This window comes from Petromyzon marinus (assembly GCF_048934315.1).
Source record: "Petromyzon marinus isolate PM22_M1 ecotype Great Lakes invasive population chromosome 84 unlocalized genomic scaffold, UKy_Petmar_22M1.pri1.0 chr84_unloc.1, whole genome shotgun sequence".
Taxonomy (NCBI): Eukaryota; Metazoa; Chordata; class Hyperoartia; order Petromyzontiformes; family Petromyzontidae; genus Petromyzon; species Petromyzon marinus.
Window position 1 is genome coordinate 857807 of NW_027422638.1, and position 24801 is coordinate 882607.

General features: G+C 44.0%; 1 protein-coding gene and 1 long non-coding RNA gene across 2 annotated transcripts in view; one reads left to right on the top strand and one right to left on the bottom strand.

Annotated features, from left to right (window-relative positions):
* Positions 1–24801, top strand: part of LOC142908405 (uncharacterized) — a 234127-nt gene that overhangs the window by 181072 nt on the left and 28254 nt on the right. The window lies entirely within an intron of this gene.
* Positions 16334–24801, bottom strand: part of LOC116936856 (uncharacterized) — a 76743-nt gene continuing 68275 nt past the window's right edge. Inside the window, exon 10 of the mRNA XM_076059032.1 lies at positions 16334–21741. Coding sequence (XP_075915147.1) covers positions 21695–21741 — 47 coding nt within the window. The 3' untranslated portion in view covers positions 16334–21694. The remainder of the gene's footprint in view (positions 21742–24801) is intronic.

Genomic DNA, 24801 nt, shown 5'->3' on the forward strand with positions numbered 1-24801 from the left:
TGTATAAGCGAGTGCTCATAGAAACCCTCGCCTGTATAAGCAGGTACTAATAGAAACCCCAGCCTGTATAAGCATGTGCTAATATAAACCCTAGCCTGTATAAGCATGTGCTAATATAAACCCTAGCCTGTATAAGCAGGTGCTAATATAAACCCTAGTCTGTATAAGCGAGTGCTCATAGAAACCCTCGCCTGTATAAGCAGGTGCTAATGTAATCCCCAGCATGTATAAGCATGTGCTAATATAAACCCTAGCCTTCATAAGCATGTGCTAATATAAACCCTAGCCTGTATAAGCAGGTGCTAATATAAAGCCTAGTCTGTATAAGCGAGTGCTCATAGAAACCCTCGCCTGTATAAGCAGGTACTAATAGAAACCCCAGCCTGTATAAGCAGGTGCTAATTTAGACCCTAGTCTGTATAAGCGAGTGCTCATAGAAACCCTCGCCTGTATAAGCAGGTACTAATAGAAACCCCAGCCTGTATAAGCATGTGCTAATATAAACCCTAGCCTGTATAAGCATGTGCTAATATAAACCCTAGCCTGTATAAGCAGGTGCTAATATAAACCCTAGTCTGTATAAGCGAGTGCTCATAGAAACCCTCGCCTGTATAAGCAGGTGCTAATGTAATCCCCAGCATGTATAAGCATGTGCTAATATAAACCCTAGCCTTCATAAGCATGTGCTAATATAAACCCTAGCCTTCATAAGCATGTGCTAATATAAACCCTAGCCTGTATAAGCAGGTGCTAATATAAAGCTTAGTCTGTATAAGCGAGTGCTCATAGAAACCCTCGCCTGTATAAGCAGGTACTAATAGAAACCCCAGCCTGTATAAGCATGTGCTAATGTAAACCCTAGCCTGTATAAGCAAGTGCTCATAGAAACACTAGCTTGTATAAGCAGGTACTGATAGGATCCCCAGCCTGTATAGGCATGTGCTAATATAAACCCTAGCCTGTATAAGCAAGTGCTCATAGAAACACTAGCTTGTATAAGCAGGTACTAATAGGATCCCCAGCCTGTATAGGCATGTGCTAATATAAACCTTAGCCTGTATAAGCAGGTGCTAATATAAACCCTAGCCCGTATAAGCATGTGCTAATAGAAACCCTAGCCTGTATAAGCATGTGCTAATAAAAAAACCTAGCCTATATAAGCAGGTGCTAATATAAACCCCAGCTTGTATAAGCATGTGCTAATAGAAGCCCTAGCCTGTATAAGCATGTGCTAATATAAACCATAGCCTGTATAAGCATGTGCTAATATAAACCCTAGCCTGTATAAGCATGTGCTAATAAAAACCCTAGCCTGTATAAGCAGGTGCTAATATAAACCCTAGCCTGTATAAGCATGTGCTAATATAATCCCTAGCCTGTATAAGCAAGTGCTAATAGAAACCCTAGCCTGTATAAGCATGTGCTAATAGACACCCTAGCCTGTATAAGCATGTGCTAAAAGAACCCCTAGCCCGTATAAGCATGTTTAATATAAACCCTAGCCTGTAAAAGCAAGTGCTAATATCATCCCTAGCCTGTATAAGCATGTGCTAATATAAACCCTAGCCTGTATAAGCATGTGCTAATAGAACCCCTAGCCCGTATAAGCATGTTTAATATAAACCCTCGCCTGTATAAGCAGGTGCTAATGTAATCCCCAGCATGTATAAGCATGTGCTAATATAAACCCTAGCCTTCATAAGCATGTGCTAATATAAACCCTAGCCTTCATAAGCATGTGCTAATATAAACCCTAGCCTGTATAAGCAGGTGCTAATATAAAGCTTAGTCTGTATAAGCGAGTGCTCATAGAAACCCTCGCCTGTATAAGCAGGTACTAATAGAAACCCCAGCCTGTATAAGCATGTGCTAATGTAAACCCTAGCCTGTATAAGCAAGTGCTCATAGAAACACTAGCTTGTATAAGCAGGTACTGATAGGATCCCCAGCCTGTATAGGCATGTGCTAATATAAACCCTAGCCTGTATAAGCAAGTGCTCATAGAAACACTAGCTTGTATAAGCAGGTACTAATAGGATCCCCAGCCTGTATAGGCATGTGCTAATATAAACCTTAGCCTGTATAAGCAGGTGCTAATATAAACCCTAGCCCGTATAAGCATGTGCTAATAGAAACCCTAGCCTGTATAAGCATGTGCTAATAAAAAACCTAGCCTATATAAGCAGGTGCTAATATAAACCCCAGCTTGTATAAGCATGTGCTAATAGAAACCCTAGCCTGTATAAGCATGTGCTAATATAAACCCTAGCCTTCATAAGCATGTGCTAATAGAAACCTTAGCCTGTATAAGCATGTGCTAATAAAAACCCTAGCCTGTATAAGCAGGTGCTAATATAACCCCTAGCCTGTATAAGCATGTGCTAATATAATCCCTAGCCTGTATAAGCAAGTGCTAATAGAAACCCTAGCCTGTATAAGCATGTGCTAATAGACACCCTAGCCTGTATAAGCATGTGCTAAAAGAACCCCTAGCCCGTATAATCATGTTTAATATAAACCCTAGCCTGTATAAGGATGTGCTACTAAAAAGCCTAGCTTGCATAAGTAGGTGCTAATATAACCCCTAGCCTGTATAAGCAGGTGCTAATCTAAACCCTAGCCTGTATAAGTATGTGCTAATAGAATCCCCAGCCTGTATAAGTATGTGCTAATAGAATCCGTAGCCTGTATAAGCAAGTGCTAATAGAAATCCTAGCCTGTATTAGCAGGTGCTCATAGAAACCCTAGCCCGTATAAGCATGTGTTAATATAAACCATAGCCTGTATAAGCAGGTGATCATAGAAACCCTAGCCTGTATAAGCAGGTGCTCTTAGAAACCCTAGCCTGTATAAGCAGGTGCTAATATAATCCCCAGCCTGTTTAAGCATGTGCCAATATAAACCCTAGCCTTCATAAGCCTGTGCTAATAGAAACCCCAGCCTGTATAAGCATGTGCTAATATAATCCCTAGCCTGTATAAGCAAGTGCTAAGAGAAACCCTCGCCTGTATAAGCATGTGCTAATAGACACCCTAGCCTGTATAAGTATGTGCTAATATAAACACTAGCCTTTATAATCCTGTGATCATAGAAACCCTAGCCTGTATAAGCAGGTGCTAATAGAAACCATAGCCTATATAAGCAGGTGCTAATTGAACCCCTGGCCCGTATAAACATGTGTTAATATATACCATAGCCTGTATAAGCATGTGCTAATAGACACCCGAGCCTGTAGAAGTATGTGCTAATATAAACCCTAACATGTATAAGAAGGTGCTCATAGAAACCCTAGCCTGTATAAGCAGGTGCTAATATAATCCCCAGCCTGTATAAGTATGTGCTAATATAAACCCTAGCCTTCATAAGCATGTGCTAATAGAAACCCTAGCCTGTATAAGCCTGTGCTAATAGAAACCCAGGCCAGTATAAGCATGTGCTAATAGAAACCCTAGCCTGTATAAGCAGGTGCTAATTGAACCCCTAGCCCGTATAAGCATGTGCTAATAGAAACCCTAGCCTGTATAAGCATGTGCTAATATAAACCCTAGCCTTTATAAGCATGTGCTAATAGAAACCCTAGCCTGTATAAGCATGTGCTAATATAAACACTAGCCTTTATAATCCTGTGCTCATAGAAACCCTAGACTGTATAAGCATGTGCTAATAGAAACCCTAGCCTATATAAGCAGGTGCTAATTGAACCCCTGGCCCATATAAACATGTGTTAATATAAACCATAGCCTGTATAAGCATGTGCTAATAAAAACCCTAGCCTGTATAAGCAGGTGCTAATATAAACCCTAGCCTTTATAAGCAGGTGCTCATAGAAACCTTAGCCTGTATATGCAGGTGCTCATAGAAACCCTAGCCTGTATAAGCAGGTGCTAATATAATCCCCAGCCTGTATAAGCATGTGCCAATATAAACCCTAGCCTTTATAAGCATGTGCTAATAGAAACCCTAGCCTGTATAAGCCTGTGCTAATAGAAACCCAGGCCTGTATAAGCATGTGCTAATAGAAACCCTAGCCTGTATAAGCAGGTGCTAATAGAACCCCTAGCCCGTATAAGCATGTGCTAATAGAAACCCTAGCCTGTATAAGCATGTGCTAATATAAACCCTAGCCTTTATAAGCATGTGCTAAAAGAAACCCTAGCCTGTATAAGCATGTGCTAATAGAAACCCTATCCTGTATAAGCAGGTGCTAATAGAACCCTTAGCCCGTATAAGCATGTGGTAATATAAACCCTAGCCTGTATAAGCAGGTGCTAATATAAACCATAGCCTGTATAAGTATGTGCTAATAGAATCCCCAGCCTGTATAAGCATGTGCTAATATAATCCCGAGCATGTATAAGCAAGTGCTAATAGAAACCGTAGCCTGTATAAGCATGTGCTAATAGACACCCTAACCTGTATAAGTATGTGCTAATATAAACCCTAGCCTGTATAAGCAGGTGCTCATAGAAACCCTAGCCTGTATATGCAGGTGCTCATATAAACCATAGCCTGTATAAGCAGATGCTAATATAATCCCCAGCCTGTATAAGCATGTGCTAATATAAACCCTAGCCTGTATAAGTATGTGCTAATAGAAACCCTAGCATGTATAAGCATGTGCTAATAGACACCCTAACCTGTATAAGTATGTGCTAATATAAACCCTAGCCTGTATAAGCAGGTGCTCATAGAAACCCGAGCCTGTATAAGTATGTGCTACTAAAAACCCTAGCTTGTATAAGTCGGTGCTAATATAACCCCTAGCCTGTATAAGCAGGTGCTAATATAAACCCTAGCCTGTATAAGTATGTGCTAATAGAATCCCCAGCCTGTATAAGTATGTGCTAATAGAATCCGTAGCCTGTATAAGCAAGTGCTAATAAAAAACCCTAGCCTGTATAAGCATGTGGTAATAGACACCCGAGCCTGTAGAAGTATGTGCTAATATAAACCCTAACATGTATAAGAAGGTGCTCATAGAAACCCGAGCCTGTATAAGCAGGTGCTAATATAAACCCTAGTCTGTATAAGTGAGTGCTCATAGAAACCCTAGCCTGTATAATCAGGTGCTAACAGAATCCCCAGCCTGTATAAACAAGTGCTAATATAAACCCTAACCTGAATAAGCAGGTGCTAATAAACCCTAGCTTGTATAAGCATGTGCTCTTAGAAACCCTAGCCTTTATAAGCATGTGCTAATAGGAACCCTAGCCTGTATAAGCAGGTGCTAATATAAACCCTAGTCTGTATAAGCGAGTGCTCATAGAAACCCTAGCTTGTATAATCAGGTGCTAATAGAATCCCCAGCCTGTATAAACAAGTGCTAATATAAACCATAGCCTGTATAAGTATGTGCTAATAGAATCCCCAGCCTGTATAAGCATGTGCTAATATAAACCCTAGCCTGTATAAGCAGGTGCTAATATAAACCCTAGTCTGTATAAGCGAGTGCTCATAGAAACCCTCGCCTGTATAAGCAGGTGCTAATGTAATCCCCAGCATGTATAAGCATGTGCTAATATAAACCCTAGCCTTCATAAGCATGTGCTAATATAAACCCTAGCCTGTATAAGCAGGTGCTAATATAAAGCCTAGTCTGTATAAGCGAGTGCTCATAGAAACCCTCGCCTGTATAAGCAGGTACTAATAGAAACCCCAGCCTGTATAAGCAGGTGCTAATTTAGACCCTAGTCTGTATAAGCGAGTGCTCATAGAAACCCTCGCCTGTATAAGCAGGTACTAATAGAAACCCCAGCCTGTATAAGCATGTGCTAATATAAACCCTAGCCTGTATAAGCATGTGCTAATATAAACCCTAGCCTGTATAAGCAGGTGCTAATATAAACCCTAGTCTGTATAAGCGAGTGCTCATAGAAACCCTCGCCTGTATAAGCAGGTGCTAATGTAATCCCCAGCATGTATAAGCATGTGCTAATATAAACCCTAGCCTGTATAAGCAGGTGCTAATAGAACCCCTAGCCCGTATAAGCATGTGCTAATAGAAACCCTAGCCTGTATAAGCATGTGCTAATATAAACCCTAGCCTTTATAAGCATGTGCTAAAAGAAACCCTAGCCTGTATAAGCATGTGCTAATAGAAACCCTATCCTGTATAAGCAGGTGCTAATAGAACCCTTAGCCCGTATAAGCATGTGGTAATATAAACCCTAGCCTGTATAAGCAGGTGCTAATATAAACCATAGCCTGTATAAGTATGTGCTAATAGAATCCCCAGCCTGTATAAGCATGTGCTAATATAATCCCGAGCATGTATAAGCAAGTGCTAATAGAAACCGTAGCCTGTATAAGCATGTGCTAATAGACACCCTAACCTGTATAAGTATGTGCTAATATAAACCCTAGCCTGTATAAGCAGGTGCTCATAGAAACCCTAGCCTGTATATGCAGGTGCTCATATAAACCATAGCCTGTATAAGCAGATGCTAATATAATCCCCAGCCTGTATAAGCATGTGCTAATATAAACCCTAGCCTGTATAAGTATGTGCTAATAGAAACCCTAGCATGTATAAGCATGTGCTAATAGACACCCTAACCTGTATAAGTATGTGCTAATATAAACCCTAGCCTGTATAAGCAGGTGCTCATAGAAACCCGAGCCTGTATAAGTATGTGCTACTAAAAACCCTAGCTTGTATAAGTCGGTGCTAATATAACCCCTAGCCTGTATAAGCAGGTGCTAATATAAACCCTAGCCTGTATAAGTATGTGCTAATAGAATCCCCAGCCTGTATAAGTATGTGCTAATAGAATCCGTAGCCTGTATAAGCAAGTGCTAATAAAAAACCCTAGCCTGTATAAGCATGTGCTAATAGACACCCGAGCCTGTAGAAGTATGTGCTAATATAAACCCTAACATGTATAAGAAGGTGCTCATAGAAACCCGAGCCTGTATAAGCAGGTGCTAATATAAACCCTAGTCTGTATAAGTGAGTGCTCATAGAAACCCTAGCCTGTATAATCAGGTGCTAACAGAATCCCCAGCCTGTATAAACAAGTGCTAATATAAACCCTAACCTGAATAAGCAGGTGCTAATAAACCCTAGCTTGTATAAGCATGTGCTCTTAGAAACCCTAGCCTTTATAAGCATGTGCTAATAGGAACCCTAGCCTGTATAAGCAGGTGCTAATATAAACCCTAGTCTGTATAAGCGAGTGCTCATAGAAACCCTAGCTTGTATAATCAGGTGCTAATAGAATCCCCAGCCTGTATAAACAAGTGCTAATATAAACCATAGCCTGTATAAGTATGTGCTAATAGAATCCCCAGCCTGTATAAGCATGTGCTAATATAAACCCTAGCCTGTATAAGCAGGTGCTAATATAAACCCTAGTCTGTATAAGCGAGTGCTCATAGAAACCCTCGCCTGTATAAGCAGGTGCTAATGTAATCCCCAGCATGTATAAGCATGTGCTAATATAAACCCTAGCCTTCATAAGCATGTGCTAATATAAACCCTAGCCTGTATAAGCAGGTGCTAATATAAAGCCTAGTCTGTATAAGCGAGTGCTCATAGAAACCCTCGCCTGTATAAGCAGGTACTAATAGAAACCCCAGCCTGTATAAGCAGGTGCTAATTTAGACCCTAGTCTGTATAAGCGAGTGCTCATAGAAACCCTCGCCTGTATAAGCAGGTACTAATAGAAACCCCAGCCTGTATAAGCATGTGCTAATATAAACCCTAGCCTGTATAAGCATGTGCTAATATAAACCCTAGCCTGTATAAGCAGGTGCTAATATAAACCCTAGTCTGTATAAGCGAGTGCTCATAGAAACCCTCGCCTGTATAAGCAGGTGCTAATGTAATCCCCAGCATGTATAAGCATGTGCTAATATAAACCCTAGCCTTCATAAGCATGTGCTAATATAAACCCTAGCCTTCATAAGCATGTGCTAATATAAACCCTAGCCTGTATAAGCAGGTGCTAATATAAAGCTTAGTCTGTATAAGCGAGTGCTCATAGAAACCCTCGCCTGTATAAGCAGGTACTAATAGAAACCCCAGCCTGTATAAGCATGTGCTAATGTAAACCCTAGCCTGTATAAGCAAGTGCTCATAGAAACACTAGCTTGTATAAGCAGGTACTGATAGGATCCCCAGCCTGTATAGGCATGTGCTAATATAAACCCTAGCCTGTATAAGCAAGTGCTCATAGAAACACTAGCTTGTATAAGCAGGTACTAATAGGATCCCCAGCCTGTATAGGCATGTGCTAATATAAACCTTAGCCTGTATAAGCAGGTGCTAATATAAACCCTAGCCCGTATAAGCATGTGCTAATAGAAGCCCTAGCCTGTATAAGCATGTGCTAATATAAACCATAGCCTGTATAAGCATGTGCTAATATAAACCCTAGCCTGTATAAGCATGTGCTAATAAAAACCCTAGCCTGTATAAGCAGGTGCTAATATAAACCCTAGCCTGTATAAGCATGTGCTAATATAATCCCTAGCCTGTATAAGCAAGTGCTAATAGAAACCCTAGCCTGTATAAGCATGTGCTAATAGACACCCTAGCCTGTATAAGCATGTGCTAAAAGAACCCCTAGCCCGTATAAGCATGTTTAATATAAACCCTAGCCTGTAAAAGCAAGTGCTAATATCATCCCTAGCCTGTATAAGCATGTGCTAATATAAACCCTAGCCTGTATAAGCATGTGCTAATAGAACCCCTAGCCCGTATAAGCATGTTTAATATAAACCCTCGCCTGTATAAGCAGGTGCTAATGTAATCCCCAGCATGTATAAGCATGTGCTAATATAAACCCTAGCCTTCATAAGCATGTGCTAATATAAACCCTAGCCTTCATAAGCATGTGCTAATATAAACCCTAGCCTGTATAAGCAGGTGCTAATATAAAGCTTAGTCTGTATAAGCGAGTGCTCATAGAAACCCTCGCCTGTATAAGCAGGTACTAATAGAAACCCCAGCCTGTATAAGCATGTGCTAATGTAAACCCTAGCCTGTATAAGCAAGTGCTCATAGAAACACTAGCTTGTATAAGCAGGTACTGATAGGATCCCCAGCCTGTATAGGCATGTGCTAATATAAACCCTAGCCTGTATAAGCAAGTGCTCATAGAAACACTAGCTTGTATAAGCAGGTACTAATAGGATCCCCAGCCTGTATAGGCATGTGCTAATATAAACCTTAGCCTGTATAAGCAGGTGCTAATATAAACCCTAGCCCGTATAAGCATGTGCTAATAGAAACCCTAGCCTGTATAAGCATGTGCTAATAAAAAACCTAGCCTATATAAGCAGGTGCTAATATAAACCCCAGCTTGTATAAGCATGTGCTAATAGAAACCCTAGCCTGTATAAGCATGTGCTAATATAAACCCTAGCCTCATAAGCATGTGCTAATAGAAACCTTAGCCTGTATAAGCATGTGCTAATAAAAACCCTAGCCTGTATAAGCAGGTGCTAATATAACCCCTAGCCTGTATAAGCATGTGCTAATATAATCCCTAGCCTGTATAAGCAAGTGCTAATAGAAACCCTAGCCTGTATAAGCATGTGCTAATAGACACCCTAGCCTGTATAAGCATGTGCTAAAAGAACCCCTAGCCCGTATAATCATGTTTAATATAAACCCTAGCCTGTATAAGGATGTGCTACTAAAAAGCCTAGCTTGCATAAGTAGGTGCTAATATAACCCCTAGCCTGTATAAGCAGGTGCTAATCTAAACCCTAGCCTGTATAAGTATGTGCGAATAGAATCCCCAGCCTGTATAAGTATGTGCTAATAGAATCCGTAGCCTGTATAAGCAAGTGCTAATAGAAATCCTAGCCTGTATTAGCAGGTGCTCATAGAAACCCTAGCCCGTATAAGCATGTGTTAATATAAACCATAGCCTGTATAAGCAGGTGATCATAGAAACCCTAGCCTGTATAAGCAGGTGCTCTTAGAAACCCTAGCCTGTATAAGCAGGTGCTAATATAATCCCCAGCCTGTTTAAGCATGTGCCAATATAAACCCTAGCCTTCATAAGCCTGTGCTAATAGAAACCCCAGCCTGTATAAGCATGTGCTAATATAATCCCTAGCCTGTATAAGCAAGTGCTAAGAGAAACCCTCGCCTGTATAAGCATGTGCTAATAGACACCCTAGCCTGTATAAGTATGTGCTAATATAAACACTAGCCTTTATAATCCTGTGATCATAGAAACCCTAGCCTGTATAAGCATGTGCTAATAGAAACCATAGCCTATATAAGCAGGTGCTAATTGAACCCCTGGCCCGTATAAACATGTGTTAATATATACCATAGCCTGTATAAGCATGTGCTAATAGACACCCGAGCCTGTAAAAGTATGTGCTAATATAAACCCTAACATGTATAAGAAGGTGCTCATAGAAACCCTAGCCTGTATAAGCAGGTGCTAATATAATCCCCAGCCTGTATAAGTATGTGCTAATATAAACCCTAGCCTTCATAAGCATGTGCTAATAGAAACCCTAGCCTGTATAAGCCTGTGCTAATAGAAACCCAGGCCAGTATAAGCATGTGCTAATAGAAACCCTAGCCTGTATAAGCAGGTGCTAATTGAACCCCTAGCCCGTATAAGCATGTGCTAATAGAAACCCTAGCCTGTATAAGCATGTGCTAATATAAACCCTAGCCTTTATAAGCATGTGCTAATAGAAACCCTAGCCTGTATAAGCATGTGCTAATATAAACACTAGCCTTTATAATCCTGTGCTCATAGAAACCCTAGACTGTATAAGCATGTGCTAATAGAAACCCTAGCCTATATAAGCAGGTGCTAATTGAACCCCTGGCCCATATAAACATGTGTTAATATAAACCATAGCCTGTATAAGCATGTGCTAATAAAAACCCTAGCCTGTATAAGCATGTGCTAATATAAACCCTAGCCTTTATAAGCATGTGCTAAAAGAAACCCTAGCCTGTATAAGCATGTGCTAATAGAAACCCTATCCTGTATAAGCAGGTGCTAATAGAACCCTTAGCCCGTATAAGCATGTGTTAATATAAACCCTAGCCTGTATAAGCAGGTGCTAATATAAACCATAGCCTGTATAAGTATGTGCTAATAGAATCCCCAGCCTGTATAAGCATGTGCTAATATAATCCCGAGCATGTATAAGCAGGTACTAATAGAAACCCCAGCCTGTATAAGCATGTGCTAATATAAACCCTAGCCTGTATAAGCAGGTGCTCATAGAAACCCTAGCCTGTATATGCAGGTGCTCATATAAACCATAGCCTGTATAAGCAGATGCTAATATAATCCCCAGCCTGTATAAGCATGTGATAATATAAACCCTAGCCTGTATAAGTATGTGCTAATAGAAACCCTAGCATGTATAAGCATGTGCTAATAGACACCCTAACCTGTATAAGTATGTGCTAATATAAACCCTAGCCTGTATAAGCAGGTGCTCATAGAAACCCGAGCCTGTATAAGTATGTGCTACTAAAAACCCTAGCTTGTATAAGTCGGTGCTAATATAACCCCTAGCCTGTATAAGCAGGTGCTAATATAAACCCTAGCCTGTATAAGTATGTGCTAATAGAATCCCCAGCCTGTATAAGTATGTGCTAATAGAATCCGTAGCCTGTATAAGCAAGTGCTAATAAAAAACCCTAGCCTGTATAAGCATGTGCTAATAGACACCCGAGCCTGTAGAAGTATGTGCTAATATAAACCCTAACATGTATAAGAAGGTGCTCATAGAAACCCGAGCCTGTATAAGCAGGTGCTAATATAAACCCTAGTCTGTATAAGTGAGTGCTCATAGAAACCCTAGCCTGTATAATCAGGTGCTAACAGAATCCCCAGCCTGTATAAACAAGTGCTAATATAAACCCTAACCCGAATAAGCAGGTGCTAATAAACCCTAGCTTGTATAAGCATGTGCTCTTAGAAACCCTAGCCTTTATAAGCATGTGCTAATAGGAACCCTAGCCTGTATAAGCAGGTGCTAATATAAACCCTAGTCTGTATAAGCGAGTGCTCATAGAAACCCTAGCTTGTATAATCAGGTGCTAATAGAATCCCCAGCCTGTATAAACAAGTGCTAATATAAACCATAGCCTGTATAAGTATGTGCTAATAGAATCCCCAGCCTGTATAAGCATGTGCTAATATAATCCCTAGCCTGTATAAGCAAGTGCAAATAGAAACCCTAGCCTGTATAAGCATGTGCTAATAGACACCCTAACCTGTATAAGTATGTGCTAATATAAACCCTAGCCTGTATAAGCAGGTGCTCATAGAAACCCTAGCCTGTATAAGGATGTGCTACTAAAAACCCTAACTTGTTTAAGTCAGTACGAATATAACCCCTAGCCTGTATAAGCAGGTGCTAATATAAACCCTAGCCTGTATAAGTATGTGCTAATAGAATCCCCAGCCTGTATAAGTATGTGATAATAGAATCTGTAGCCTGTATAAGCAAGTGCTAATACAAACCCTAGCCTGTATAAGCATGTGGTAATAGACACCCGAGCCTGTAGAAGTATGTGCTAATATAAACCCTAACATGTATAAGCAGGTGCTCATAGAAACCCTAGCCTGTATAAGCAGGTGCTAATATAATCCCCAGCCTGTATAAGCATGTGCTAATATAAATCCGAGCCTGTATAAGCAGGTGCTAATATAAACCCTAGTCTGTATAAGCGAGTGCTCATAGAAACCCAGTCTGTATAAGCGAGTGCTCTTAGAAACCCTCGTCTGTATAAGCAGGTACTAATAGAAACCCCAGCCTGTATAAGCATGTGCTAATATAAACCCTAGCCTCTATAAGCAAGTGCTCATAGAAACCCTAGCCTGTATAAGCAGGTACTAATAGGATCCCCAGCCTGTATAAGCATGTGCTAATATAAACCTTAGCCTGTATAAGCAGGTGCTAATATAAACCCTAGCCTGTATAAGCAGGTGCTAATACAAACCCTAGTCTGTATAAGCGAGTGCTCATATAAACCCTAGCCTGTATAATCAGGTGCTAACAGAATCCCCAGCCTGTATAAACAAGTGCTAATATAAACCCTAACATGAATAAGCAGGTGTTAATAAACCCTACTAATATAAACCCTAGCCGTAATTAGCAAGTGCTCATAGAAACCCTAGCCTGTATAAGCAGGTACTAATAGGATCCCCAGCCTGTATAAGCAGGTGCTAATATAAACCCTAGCCTGTATAAGCAGGTGCTAATACAAACCCTAGTCTGTATAAGCGAGTGCTCATAGAAACCCTAGCCTGTATAATCAGGTGCTAACAGAATCCCCAGCCTGTATAAACAAGTGCTAATATAAACCCTAACCTGAATAAGCAGGTGCTAATAAACCCTAGCTTGTATAAGCATGTGCTCTTAGAAACCCTAGCCTTTATAAGCATGTGCTAATATAAACCCTAGCCTGTATAAGCAGGTGCTAATACAAACCCTAGTCTGTATAAGCGAGTGCTCATAGAAACCCTAGCCTGTATAATCAGGTGCTAATAGAATCCCCAGCCTGTATAAACAAGTGCTAATATAAACCCTAACCTGAATAAGCAGGTGCTAATAAACCCTAACTTGTATAAGCATGTGCTCATAGAAACCCTAACCTGTATAAGCATGTGCTAATAGAAACCCTAGTATGTATAATCATATGCAAATATGAAACCGAGCATGTTTATAAAGCGTACGTTACAAGACGTGTAAGTATCCTGAACTTCACCATCCCAGTATCCCAACACCACCCCACCCCCACCCTGCGTCCTCCCTACCCCCCCCTCTTACCCTAAATAATAAACTCTTATTATAAAAAAATTAGCTCTCTTAACGGTAATTTTGCTGTGCTAGTTACACCTGATGACGGAGGCTCGTGTTACTGCCTCCGAAACGTCGTGATTTTCATTAACTGTATTTTTTTTTATATTTTTATACCTTACGTGACCATTTACCGGAAGAGCCGAAGAGAATGACACAAAACACATTCTCCTGCGGAGGGAGGGAGGCAGGGAGGGAGCTGCTGGTGGTAGGAGCGTCGGGTTTGCTCCGTCAATGGCCAGGATCAACAACAACGTGGTGGTGCGTTCAGCACACAATGTGGTGGTGTGCTGAACACGTGAGGGCGGACACAAGCCTGGCGTGAGTTTTATAAGGGGGGCACCACGGGGTGAGCAGCCACTCCCCCCCCACCCAGCCCCACCCTCCCCTCCCCACCCAGCCCCTCCCTATCCAGCCCCTCCCCCACCCAGCCCCAGCCCCTCCCATTTTTCCGATGCATAATTGTATTGTTTTACAATAATTTTATTGTTTTAGATTTTTATTATTTTATTGTTTCCCTTCTACGTGGTGGTGACTTTACCGAAAGAACCAAGAATAATAATTTTATTGTTTCCCTTCTACGTGGTGACTTTATCAAAATAACCAATAATAATTTTATTGTTTTACAATAATTTTATTGTTTTATATTTTTATTATTTTATTGTTTCCCTTCTACGTGGTAGTGACTTTACCGAAAGAACCAAGAATAATAATTTTATTGTTTTATATTTTTATTATTTTATTGTTTCCCCTTCTACGTGGTGGTGACTTTGCCGAGAGAACCAAGAATAATAATTTTATTGTTTTACAATAATTGTATTGTTTTATATTTTTATTATTTTATTGTTTCCCTTCTACGTGGTGACTTTACCAAAAGAACCAAGAATAATAATTGTATTGTTTTACAAAAAAAATATTTTTTATTTTATTGTTTCCCTATCTACGTGGTGACTTTGCCGAACGAACCAGGAATAATAATTTTATTATTTTATATTTTAATTATTTTATTGTTTCCCTTCTACGTGGTGACTTTACCGAAAGAACCAAGAATAATAATTTTATTGTTTTACAATAATTAAATTGTTTTATATTTTTATTATTTTATTGTTTCCCTTTTACGCGGCGACTTTACCGAAAGAACCAAGAATACGAACACACACACAGACAGACACACACATACAGACACACACACACAAACACAGACAGACACACACAGACAGACACACACAGAGACAGACACACACATACACAAACACAGACACACACACACACAGACAGACACACACACACAGAGACACACACACAGATACACAAACACAGACACACACACAAACACAGACAGACACACAGACACACACACACAAACACAGACAGACACACACAGACAGACACACACAGAGACAGACACACAGACATACACACACACACATAGACACACAGATACATAGACACACACACAACAACAACTGCTATTTGCCACTAAGTGGCGGTGACGTCACCACGACGCTTGTGCCAGGCCATGTGCACCTTGAGGCCACGTGAAGTGTCAAACGCCCGCTGGCAGGAGGTCACGGGGCAGACCCAGGTGCCACGGGTCGACTGAGATGACTGGCTGATGCACCACCTGTGCCCCCTACTGTGCCATCCTGCTGTGCTTTAGCCACCCGGCGCTCCGCTCATTGTTGTGAGCGTCGCTCCTCCGCCCTCCATTATTGTTGGAGGGCGACTGCCTCCAACTGCCCAGTAGCATCCTTCACGAGCCTCCTCCACAGAGGCCAACCTTGACACCGCTGGTACCGGTCATCAGCAAGTCCACTCAGCTCCACGTCCTCCTGTACCACATCACTCCATCTCTTCTCTAGCCCGTGCCCGTTTAGCCCCCTGTATCCAGCCGAACAAAAGCTGTTTTGGCATGCGGTGGCTGGGCATGCGGGCTACATGGCCCAGCCAACGCAGCCTTGCCTGCCGGAGGAGCTCACCGATTGGACCTTGCCCACACTCACACAGACACTCACACACACTCACACATATACAGACACTCACACACACACACTACCACTCACACACAGACACTCACACACTCACACACACCCACACAGACACACAGATACTCACACACACTCACACACATACACACAGATACTCACACACACACAGATACTCACACACACATACAGATACTCACAAACACATACACAGACACACACAGATACTCACAAACACATACACAGACACTGACACACAGACACACACACAGATACTCACACACACACTGACACTCACAGAGACACTCACACAGACACTCTCACACACACTGAAACTCACACACAGACACTCACACACACCAGTACAGACACACAGATACTCACACACACTCACACACATAGATACTCACACACACATACAAATACTCACACACACATACAAATACTCACACACACATACAGATACTCACACACACCCACACAGACACACACAGACACACACACAGACACTCACACACTCACACACAGACACTCACGCGTACGTGTTATTGCTGCTGTACTTTTATTAACTGAGCATAATAATTACTTAATTCAGACAACAGCCGAATGAGAATGAAAGTTAATATTCATATCATCATCATTATTAATATACCGAGTCTTTGGTTTTTTTTTAAACATACAAAAATAAGGCATTGTACAACCATAAACTAACGATAGTAGTAGTAGTGAGAATAATAATAGTAATAACAATAGTATTAATAATAGTAATAACAGTGAAAATAATAGTAATAACAATAGTATTAATAGTAAAATAGTTATAATAACAATAGCAATAATAGCAATAGTAGTAATAATAATAGTGATAACAATAGTATTAATAACAATAGTATTAATAACAATGGTCATAATAACAATAGTAATAATAACAATAGTAATAATAGTAATAATCGGCGGCGTTATAAATCATAACTTTAAAAAGAACCGTGACATTTTAAAGGCGGGTGCCCGCATGCTTATCAGTGGTAGGGTTTACAAAGCGTGGTGACGTACGTACACATGTGTGTATGTGTGTGTACGTGTGTATGTGCGTGTGTGTACGTGTGTATGTGCGTGTGTGCGTATGTGTGTGTGTGAATGTACGTGTGTGTGTACGTGTACGTATGTGTGTGTGTATGTGCGTGTGCGTGTATGTGCGTGTGTATGGACGTGTGTATGTATATGTGCGTGTGTGTGTGTATGTATGTGTGTGTGAATGTACGTGTGTGTGTACGTGTGTGTATGTGTGTATGTGCGTGTGTGTATGTGTGTGTGAATGTATGTGTATGTATGTGTGTGAATGTACGTGTGTGTGTGTGTACGTGTGTGTATGTACGTGTGTGTATGTACGTGTGTGTATGTGTGTGTGTGAATGTACGTGTGTACGTGTGTGTATGTACGTGTGTGTATGTACGTGTGTGTATATACGTGTGTGTATGTGTGTGAATGTATGTGTGTGTGTATAAGTATGTGCGTGAATGTACGTGTGTGTGTGTACGTGTGTGTATGTACGTGTGTGTATGTGTGTGTGAATGCTATGTGTATGTGTGTGTATGTGTGTGAATGTATGTGTGTACGTGTGTGTGTACGTGTGTGTATGTGTGTGTGGGGAGGGGTAGTGTAGTAGGTAGCGCTACGCTGCGCTATGAACCCGGCGACCCGGGTTCGATTCCCGCTCACGGCCAACACCACCGGTGACGATTCTCTGAACCGGTCCTGGGCCTCCCCTAGGTCGACTCAGCCTCAAATGAGTACCTGGTGTATCTGTGTGCAGTGAACATCGCCAGCAATGGGGGAGAGACAAAGGCGGCCGGGCGTGGTGCTGGCCACCCACCCCCTCGTGTACCGTTACCGGCCTTCAGAGGTGCTGCTCGCTAGCAGCACTTGCCCCCTACAGTCTGTTACAGGCTACACGGGGGACCTTTGTCTTTGTGAGCTTGCAAGTTAGTCAGCGTGTAGGTTTATAAATATATAAGACTCAATAAATAGTCGTCGACTGCTTAAGAACCCAGCCTACATGGACACTGAGGGAGACACTGGGAGACACTGGGGGAGACACTGGGAGACACTGGGGGAGACACTGGGGGAGACACTGGGGGAGACACTGGGAGACACTGGGGGAGACTGGGATACACTGGGGGAGACTGAGAGACACTGGGAGACACTGGGGGAGACTGGGAGACACTGGGGGAGACTGAGAGACACTGGGAGACACTGGGGGAGACACGGGGAGACACTGGGGAAGACTGGGGAAGACACTAGGAGACACTGGGGGAGACTGGGAGACACTGGGGGAGACTGAGAGACACTGGGAGACACTGGGGGAGACACTGGGGAGACACTGGGAAAGACTGAGAGACACAAGGAAAGACTGAGAGACACTGGGAGACACTGGGGGAGACACGGGGAGACACTGGGGGAGACTGGGGGAGACACTGGGAGACACTGGGAGACACTGGGAGACACTTTGAGACACTGAGAGACACTGGGGGAGACACTGGGGGAGACACTGGGAGACACTGGGGGAGACTGGGAGACACTGGGGGAGACTGAGAGACACTGGGAGACACTGGGGGAGACACTGGGGAGACACTGGGAAAGACTGAGAGGCACAAGGAAAGACTGAGAGACACTGGGAGACACTGGGGGAGACACTGGGGGAGACACGGGGAGACACTGGGGGAGACACTGGGAGACACTGGGGGAGACACTGGGGGAGACTGGGGGAGACACTGGGAGACACTGGGAGACACGGGGAGACACGGGGAGACACTGGGAGACACTGGGGGAGACACTGGGAGACACTGGGAGACACTGGGGGAGACACTGGGGGAGACACTGGGGGAGACACTGGGGGAGACACTGGGGGAGACACGGGGAGACACTGGGAAAGACTGGGGGAGACACTGGGAGACACTGGGAGACACTGGGAGACACTTGGGGAGACACTTGGGGAGACACTGGGGGAGACACTGGGAGACACTGGGAGACACTGGGAGACAAGGGGAGACACTGGGAGACACTGGGAGACACTTGGAGACACTGGGGGAGACACTGGGAGACACTGGGAGACACTGGGGGAGACACTTGGAGACACTGGGGGAGACACTGGGAGACACTGGGAGACACTGGGAGACACTGGGGGAGACACTGGGAGACACTGGGGGAGACACTTGGAGACACTGGGGGAGACACTTGGAGACACTGGGAGACACTTGGAGACACTGGCGGAGACACTGAGGGAGACACTGGGAGACACTGGGAGACACTGGGGACACTGAGGGAGACACTGAGGGAGACACTGGGAGACACTGGGAGACACTGAGAGACACTGGGAGACACTGGGAGACACTGGGAGACACTTGGAGACACTGGGAGAGACACTGAGAGACACTGGGAGACACTGGGAGACACTGGGGGAGACACAGGGAGACACTGAGAGACACTGGGAGACACTGGGGGAGACACTGGGAGACACTGAGAGACACTGGGAGACACTGGGAGACACTGGGAGAGACACTGAGAGACACTGGGAGACACTGGGAGACACGGATAATCTGCTTAGCAACTTCCAGGCAAACGCAAATCCATCATCGCTGACTGCGACATCACTTCCTGTGACATCACTTCCTGTGACGTGGTACCCGCCCCCCCCTGATTGGTCCATTGACGGGTGCCCTAGCAACGCTCTCCATAGGACACGGGTACCTCGGTTGCCATGGAGACAAGCTTGACCTCGGCTGCCCCGGCAACGGTACCCACTTGTTGTCCAGGTCAAGGTTCACTCAGTAGCCATGGCAACGGTGGTCACATCGCCCTCTCCATCGCCATGGCAACCGCGATGCCCTCCTTGGTTGCCAGGCGGCAGTGGTGTTGTTGCCGTGGTGACCGCTCCTCCGTTGCCTTGGCAATGGTCCCTTGGTTGTCACAGTGACGGCGTTTCCATTGCCATGGTGACAGACAAGGCAGGACCCCGAGGACGGCTGTGAGTCTGATACTGCATAGAAGGGGGGGGGGGGCTTGGGGGGGGGCTTCATCCAGCAGTGGATTGAGGATAGGCCTCACACAGAGACTCACAGACTCACTCACACACAGACTCACTCACACAGAGACCCACAGACTCACACAGAGACCCACAGACTCACTCACACAGAGACCCACAGACTCACTCACACAGAGACCCACAGACTCACTCACACAGAGACCCACAGACACAGAGACCTACAGACTCACTCACGCAGAGAGCCATAGACTCACACAGAGACCCACAGACTCACACAGACTCACAGACTCACACAGAGACTCACAGACTCACACAGAGACCCACAGACTCACTCACACAGACTCACTCACAGAGACCCACAGACTCACTCACACAGAGACCCATAGACTCACAGAGACCCACAGACTCACACAGAGACCCAGAGACTCACTCACACAGACTCACTCACACAGAGACCCACAGACTCACTCACACAGAGACCCACAGACTCCTCACACAGAGACCCATAGACTCACACAGACTCACAGACTCACTCACACAGCGACCCATAGACTCACTCACACAGACTCACAGACTCACACAGAGACCCACATACTCACACAGAGACTCACAGACTCACTCACACAGAGACCCACAGACTCACTCACACAGACTCACACAGAGACCCATAGACTCACTCACACAGACTCACACAGAGACCCATAGACTCACTCACACAGAGACCCATAGACTCACACACAGAGACCCACAGACTCACACAGAGACTCACTCACACAGACTCACTCACACAGAGACCCACAGACTCACACAGAGACTCACAGACGCACACAGAGACTCACACACTCACACAGAGACTCACAGACTCACACAGAGACCCACAGACTCACGCAGAGACTCACAGACTCACTCACACAGAGACCCACAGACTCACTCACACAGAGACCCACAGACTCACTCACACAGAGACCCATAGACTCACACAGACTCACAGACTCATACACAGACTCACACACTCACACAGAGACTCACAGACTCACACAGAGACTCACAGACTCACACAGAGACCCACAGACTCACTCACACAGAGACCCACAGACTCACTCACACAAAGACTCACAGACTCACACAGAGACTCACAGACTCACTCACACAGAGACCCACAGGCTCACGCAGAGACCCACACACTCACTCACGCACGATGCATACGTACAAATCCTGGTCAGTTCAAAGTGGAAATCCTGGAAAGTTTCTCAAATAAGTCCTGGAAAGTTCCGTGTAAAAAAAAATATTTCTAGGAAGTGCCTCATAGAAATCCGTGAAAGTTCCTTGCACAAATCCTGGTAAATTCCACGTAGAAATCCGTGGAAAATCCTCATGGAAAAAAAAGATAAGTTCTGGAAAGTTCTTCGTAGAAATCCGTGGAAAATCCTCATGGAAAAAAAGAGATAAGTTCTGGAAAGTTCTGCGTAGAAATCCGGGGAAGTTCCGTGCACAAATCCTGGTGAAATCCACGTAGAAATCCGCGGAAGTTCCTCATGAAAAAACAAATATATCCATCCTGGAAAGTTCTGCGTAGAAATCCGGGGAAGTTCCATGCACAAATCTTGGTCAATTCAACGTAGAAATCCGTGGAAGTTCCTCATGAAAATAAAATAAGTTCTGGAAAGTTCTGCGTAGAAATCCGGGGAAGCTCCGTGCACAAATCCCCGTCAATTCCACGTAGAAATCCGTGGAAGTTCCTCATGGAAAAAAACCCGGAAATCCTTGGAAGTGGCTCGTAGAAATCCGTGGAAGTTCCTCATGGAAAAAATTAAGGAAATCCTTGGAAGTGACTCGTAGAAATCCGTGGAAGCTCCACGTCCGCAGGTCACACGCAGTGCTCAACGATAACCGGACGTGACTGTGATTTCAACTCTGCAATCGATCAACAGAAACAGAATGACAACACAGCCATCATCACTACAACAACACTACATCATCACTACAACAACACTACAGGCATCACTACAACAACACTACAGGCATCACTACAACAACACTACAGGCATCACTACAGGCATCGTCACTACAACACCACTACAGGCATCACTACAACAACACTACAGACGTCACTACAACACTACAGGCATCACTACAACACTACAGACATCACTACAACAACACTACAGACATCACTGCAACACCACTACAGACATCACTACAACACTACAGACATCACTACAACAACACTACAGACGTCACTACAACAACACTACAGACGTCACTACAACAACACTACAGACATCACTACAACAAGACTACAGACATCACTACAACACTACAGGCATCACTACAACACTACAGGCATCATCACTACAACAACACTACAGGCATCATCACTACAACAACACTACAGACGTCACTACAACACTACAGGCATCAATACAGCCAACATCACTACAGGCATCATCACTACAACACCACTACAGACATCACTACAACACTACAGACATCATCACTACAACACTACAGGCATCACTACAACACCACTACAGACGTCACTACAACAACACTACAGACATCATCACTACAATAACACTACGGACATCACTACAACACCACTACAACAACACCACTACAGACATCACTACAACACTACAGACATCATCACTACAACACTACAGACATCACTACAACAAGACTACAGACATCACTACAACACTACAGGCATCACTACAACACTACAGGCATCATCACTACACCAACACTACAGGCATCATCACTACAACAACACTACAGGCATCATCACTACAACAACACTACAGACGTCACTACAACACTACAGGCATCAATACAGCCAACATCACTACAGGCATCATCACTACAACACCACTACAGACATCACTACAACAACACTACAGACATCATCACTACAACACTACAGGCATCACTACAACACCACTACAGACGTCACTACAACAACACGACAGACATCATCACTACAATAACACTACAGACATCACTACAACACCACTACAACAACACCACTACAGACATCACTACAACACTACAGACATCACTACAACACCACTACAGACATCACTACAACACCACTACAGACATCACTACAACACCACTACAGACATCACTACAACACCACTACAGACATCACTACAACACTACTACAGACATCACTACAACACCACAACAGACATAATCACTGCAACAACACTACAGACATCACTACAACAACACTACAGACATCACTACAACAACACTACAGACATCATCACTACAACAACACTACAGACATCACTACAACACCACTACAACAACACCACTACAGACATCACTACAACAACACTACAGACATCACTACAACAACACTACAGGCATCACAACACTACTACAGACATCACTACAACACCACTACAGACATCACTACAACAACACTACAGACATCATCACTACAACAACACTACAGACATCACTACAACAACACTACAGACATCATCACTACAACAACACTACAGACATCATCACTACAACAACACTACAGACGTCACTACAACACCACTACAGACATCACTACAACACCACTACAGACATCACTACAACAACACTACAGACATCACTACAACAACACTACAGACACCATCACTACAACAACACTACAGACATCACTACAACACCACTACAACAATACCACTACAGACATCACTACAACAACACTACAGACATCACTACAACAACACTACAGACATCATCACTACAACAACACTACAGACATCACTACAACAACACTACAGACATCATCACTACAACAACACTACAGACATCATCACTACAACAACACTACAGACGTCACTACAACACCACTACAGACATCACTACAACAACACTACAGACATCATCACTACAACAACACTACAGACATCATCACTACAACAACACTACAGACGTCACTACAACACCACTACAGACATCACTACAACAACACTACAGACATCATCACTACAACAACACTACAGACATCATCACCACAACACTACAGACGTCACTACAACACCACTACAGACATCACTACAACAACACTACAGACATCATCACTACAACAACACTACAGACATCATCACTACAACAACACTACAGACATCATCACTACAACAACACTACAGACATCATCACTACAAAAACACTACAGACACCATCACTACAACACCACTACAGGCATCATCACAGGTTCACACGCTCGGCGCGCGTGCCAGGGTCACACTCAGGGTGAGTGTTTGGGTCAGGCTCAACGTGAGCGTGTGCCTGAGGCTCAGAATACTGAGCCTCAGCTCCAGACCTCCAACTCATTCTCAGAGTGTAAGCAGCAGCCACCGGATCATCAGCGTACACGACATGGTGGCCGCCCCTCGACCGTACCCTGGCATCGATCAGCCTCCAATGAGATTCCTCTGGTACAGCGGCGGACAGCTTCTGGAACTGGGTGATCGAAGGTGATGCTATGTAATGCGGTAGCCGGAGGGACATCCCTGTTGCGTGCCATGGTGAACAGGGAATGGCTCCGACTCACGGCCACGTAGAGTTTTACCCGGGCCCGCCCACCGTCACGAAGGGCCTTAATGATCGTGAGCGGACGGTCTGGGACTCCGAAAGCACGAAGAACTGCTCACAGCCAATGGCCTGTCGATGGTACCCGCAGGCCTTGACCAGGTCAATAAAGCGGAGACGCAGGTCCTGCTGAAATTCCCTGCACCTCTGCTGCAGGCAGACGGACAGAAAACACGGCATCCGTGCAGGACCGCCGTTTTTCCTGAAACCGCATCGGGGCTCCGCAAGCCTCTCGCTCAGCGTGCCTGGCGAAGGGGCGATGTTGAACAATCCTTGCCAGGACCTTTCGCGGCGCACTGACGAGCGAGATGCCCCTGTAGTTGTTACAGTCTGTGCGGTCCCCCCTTCTAAAAAGAGGGGGAACCACCAGGGCAT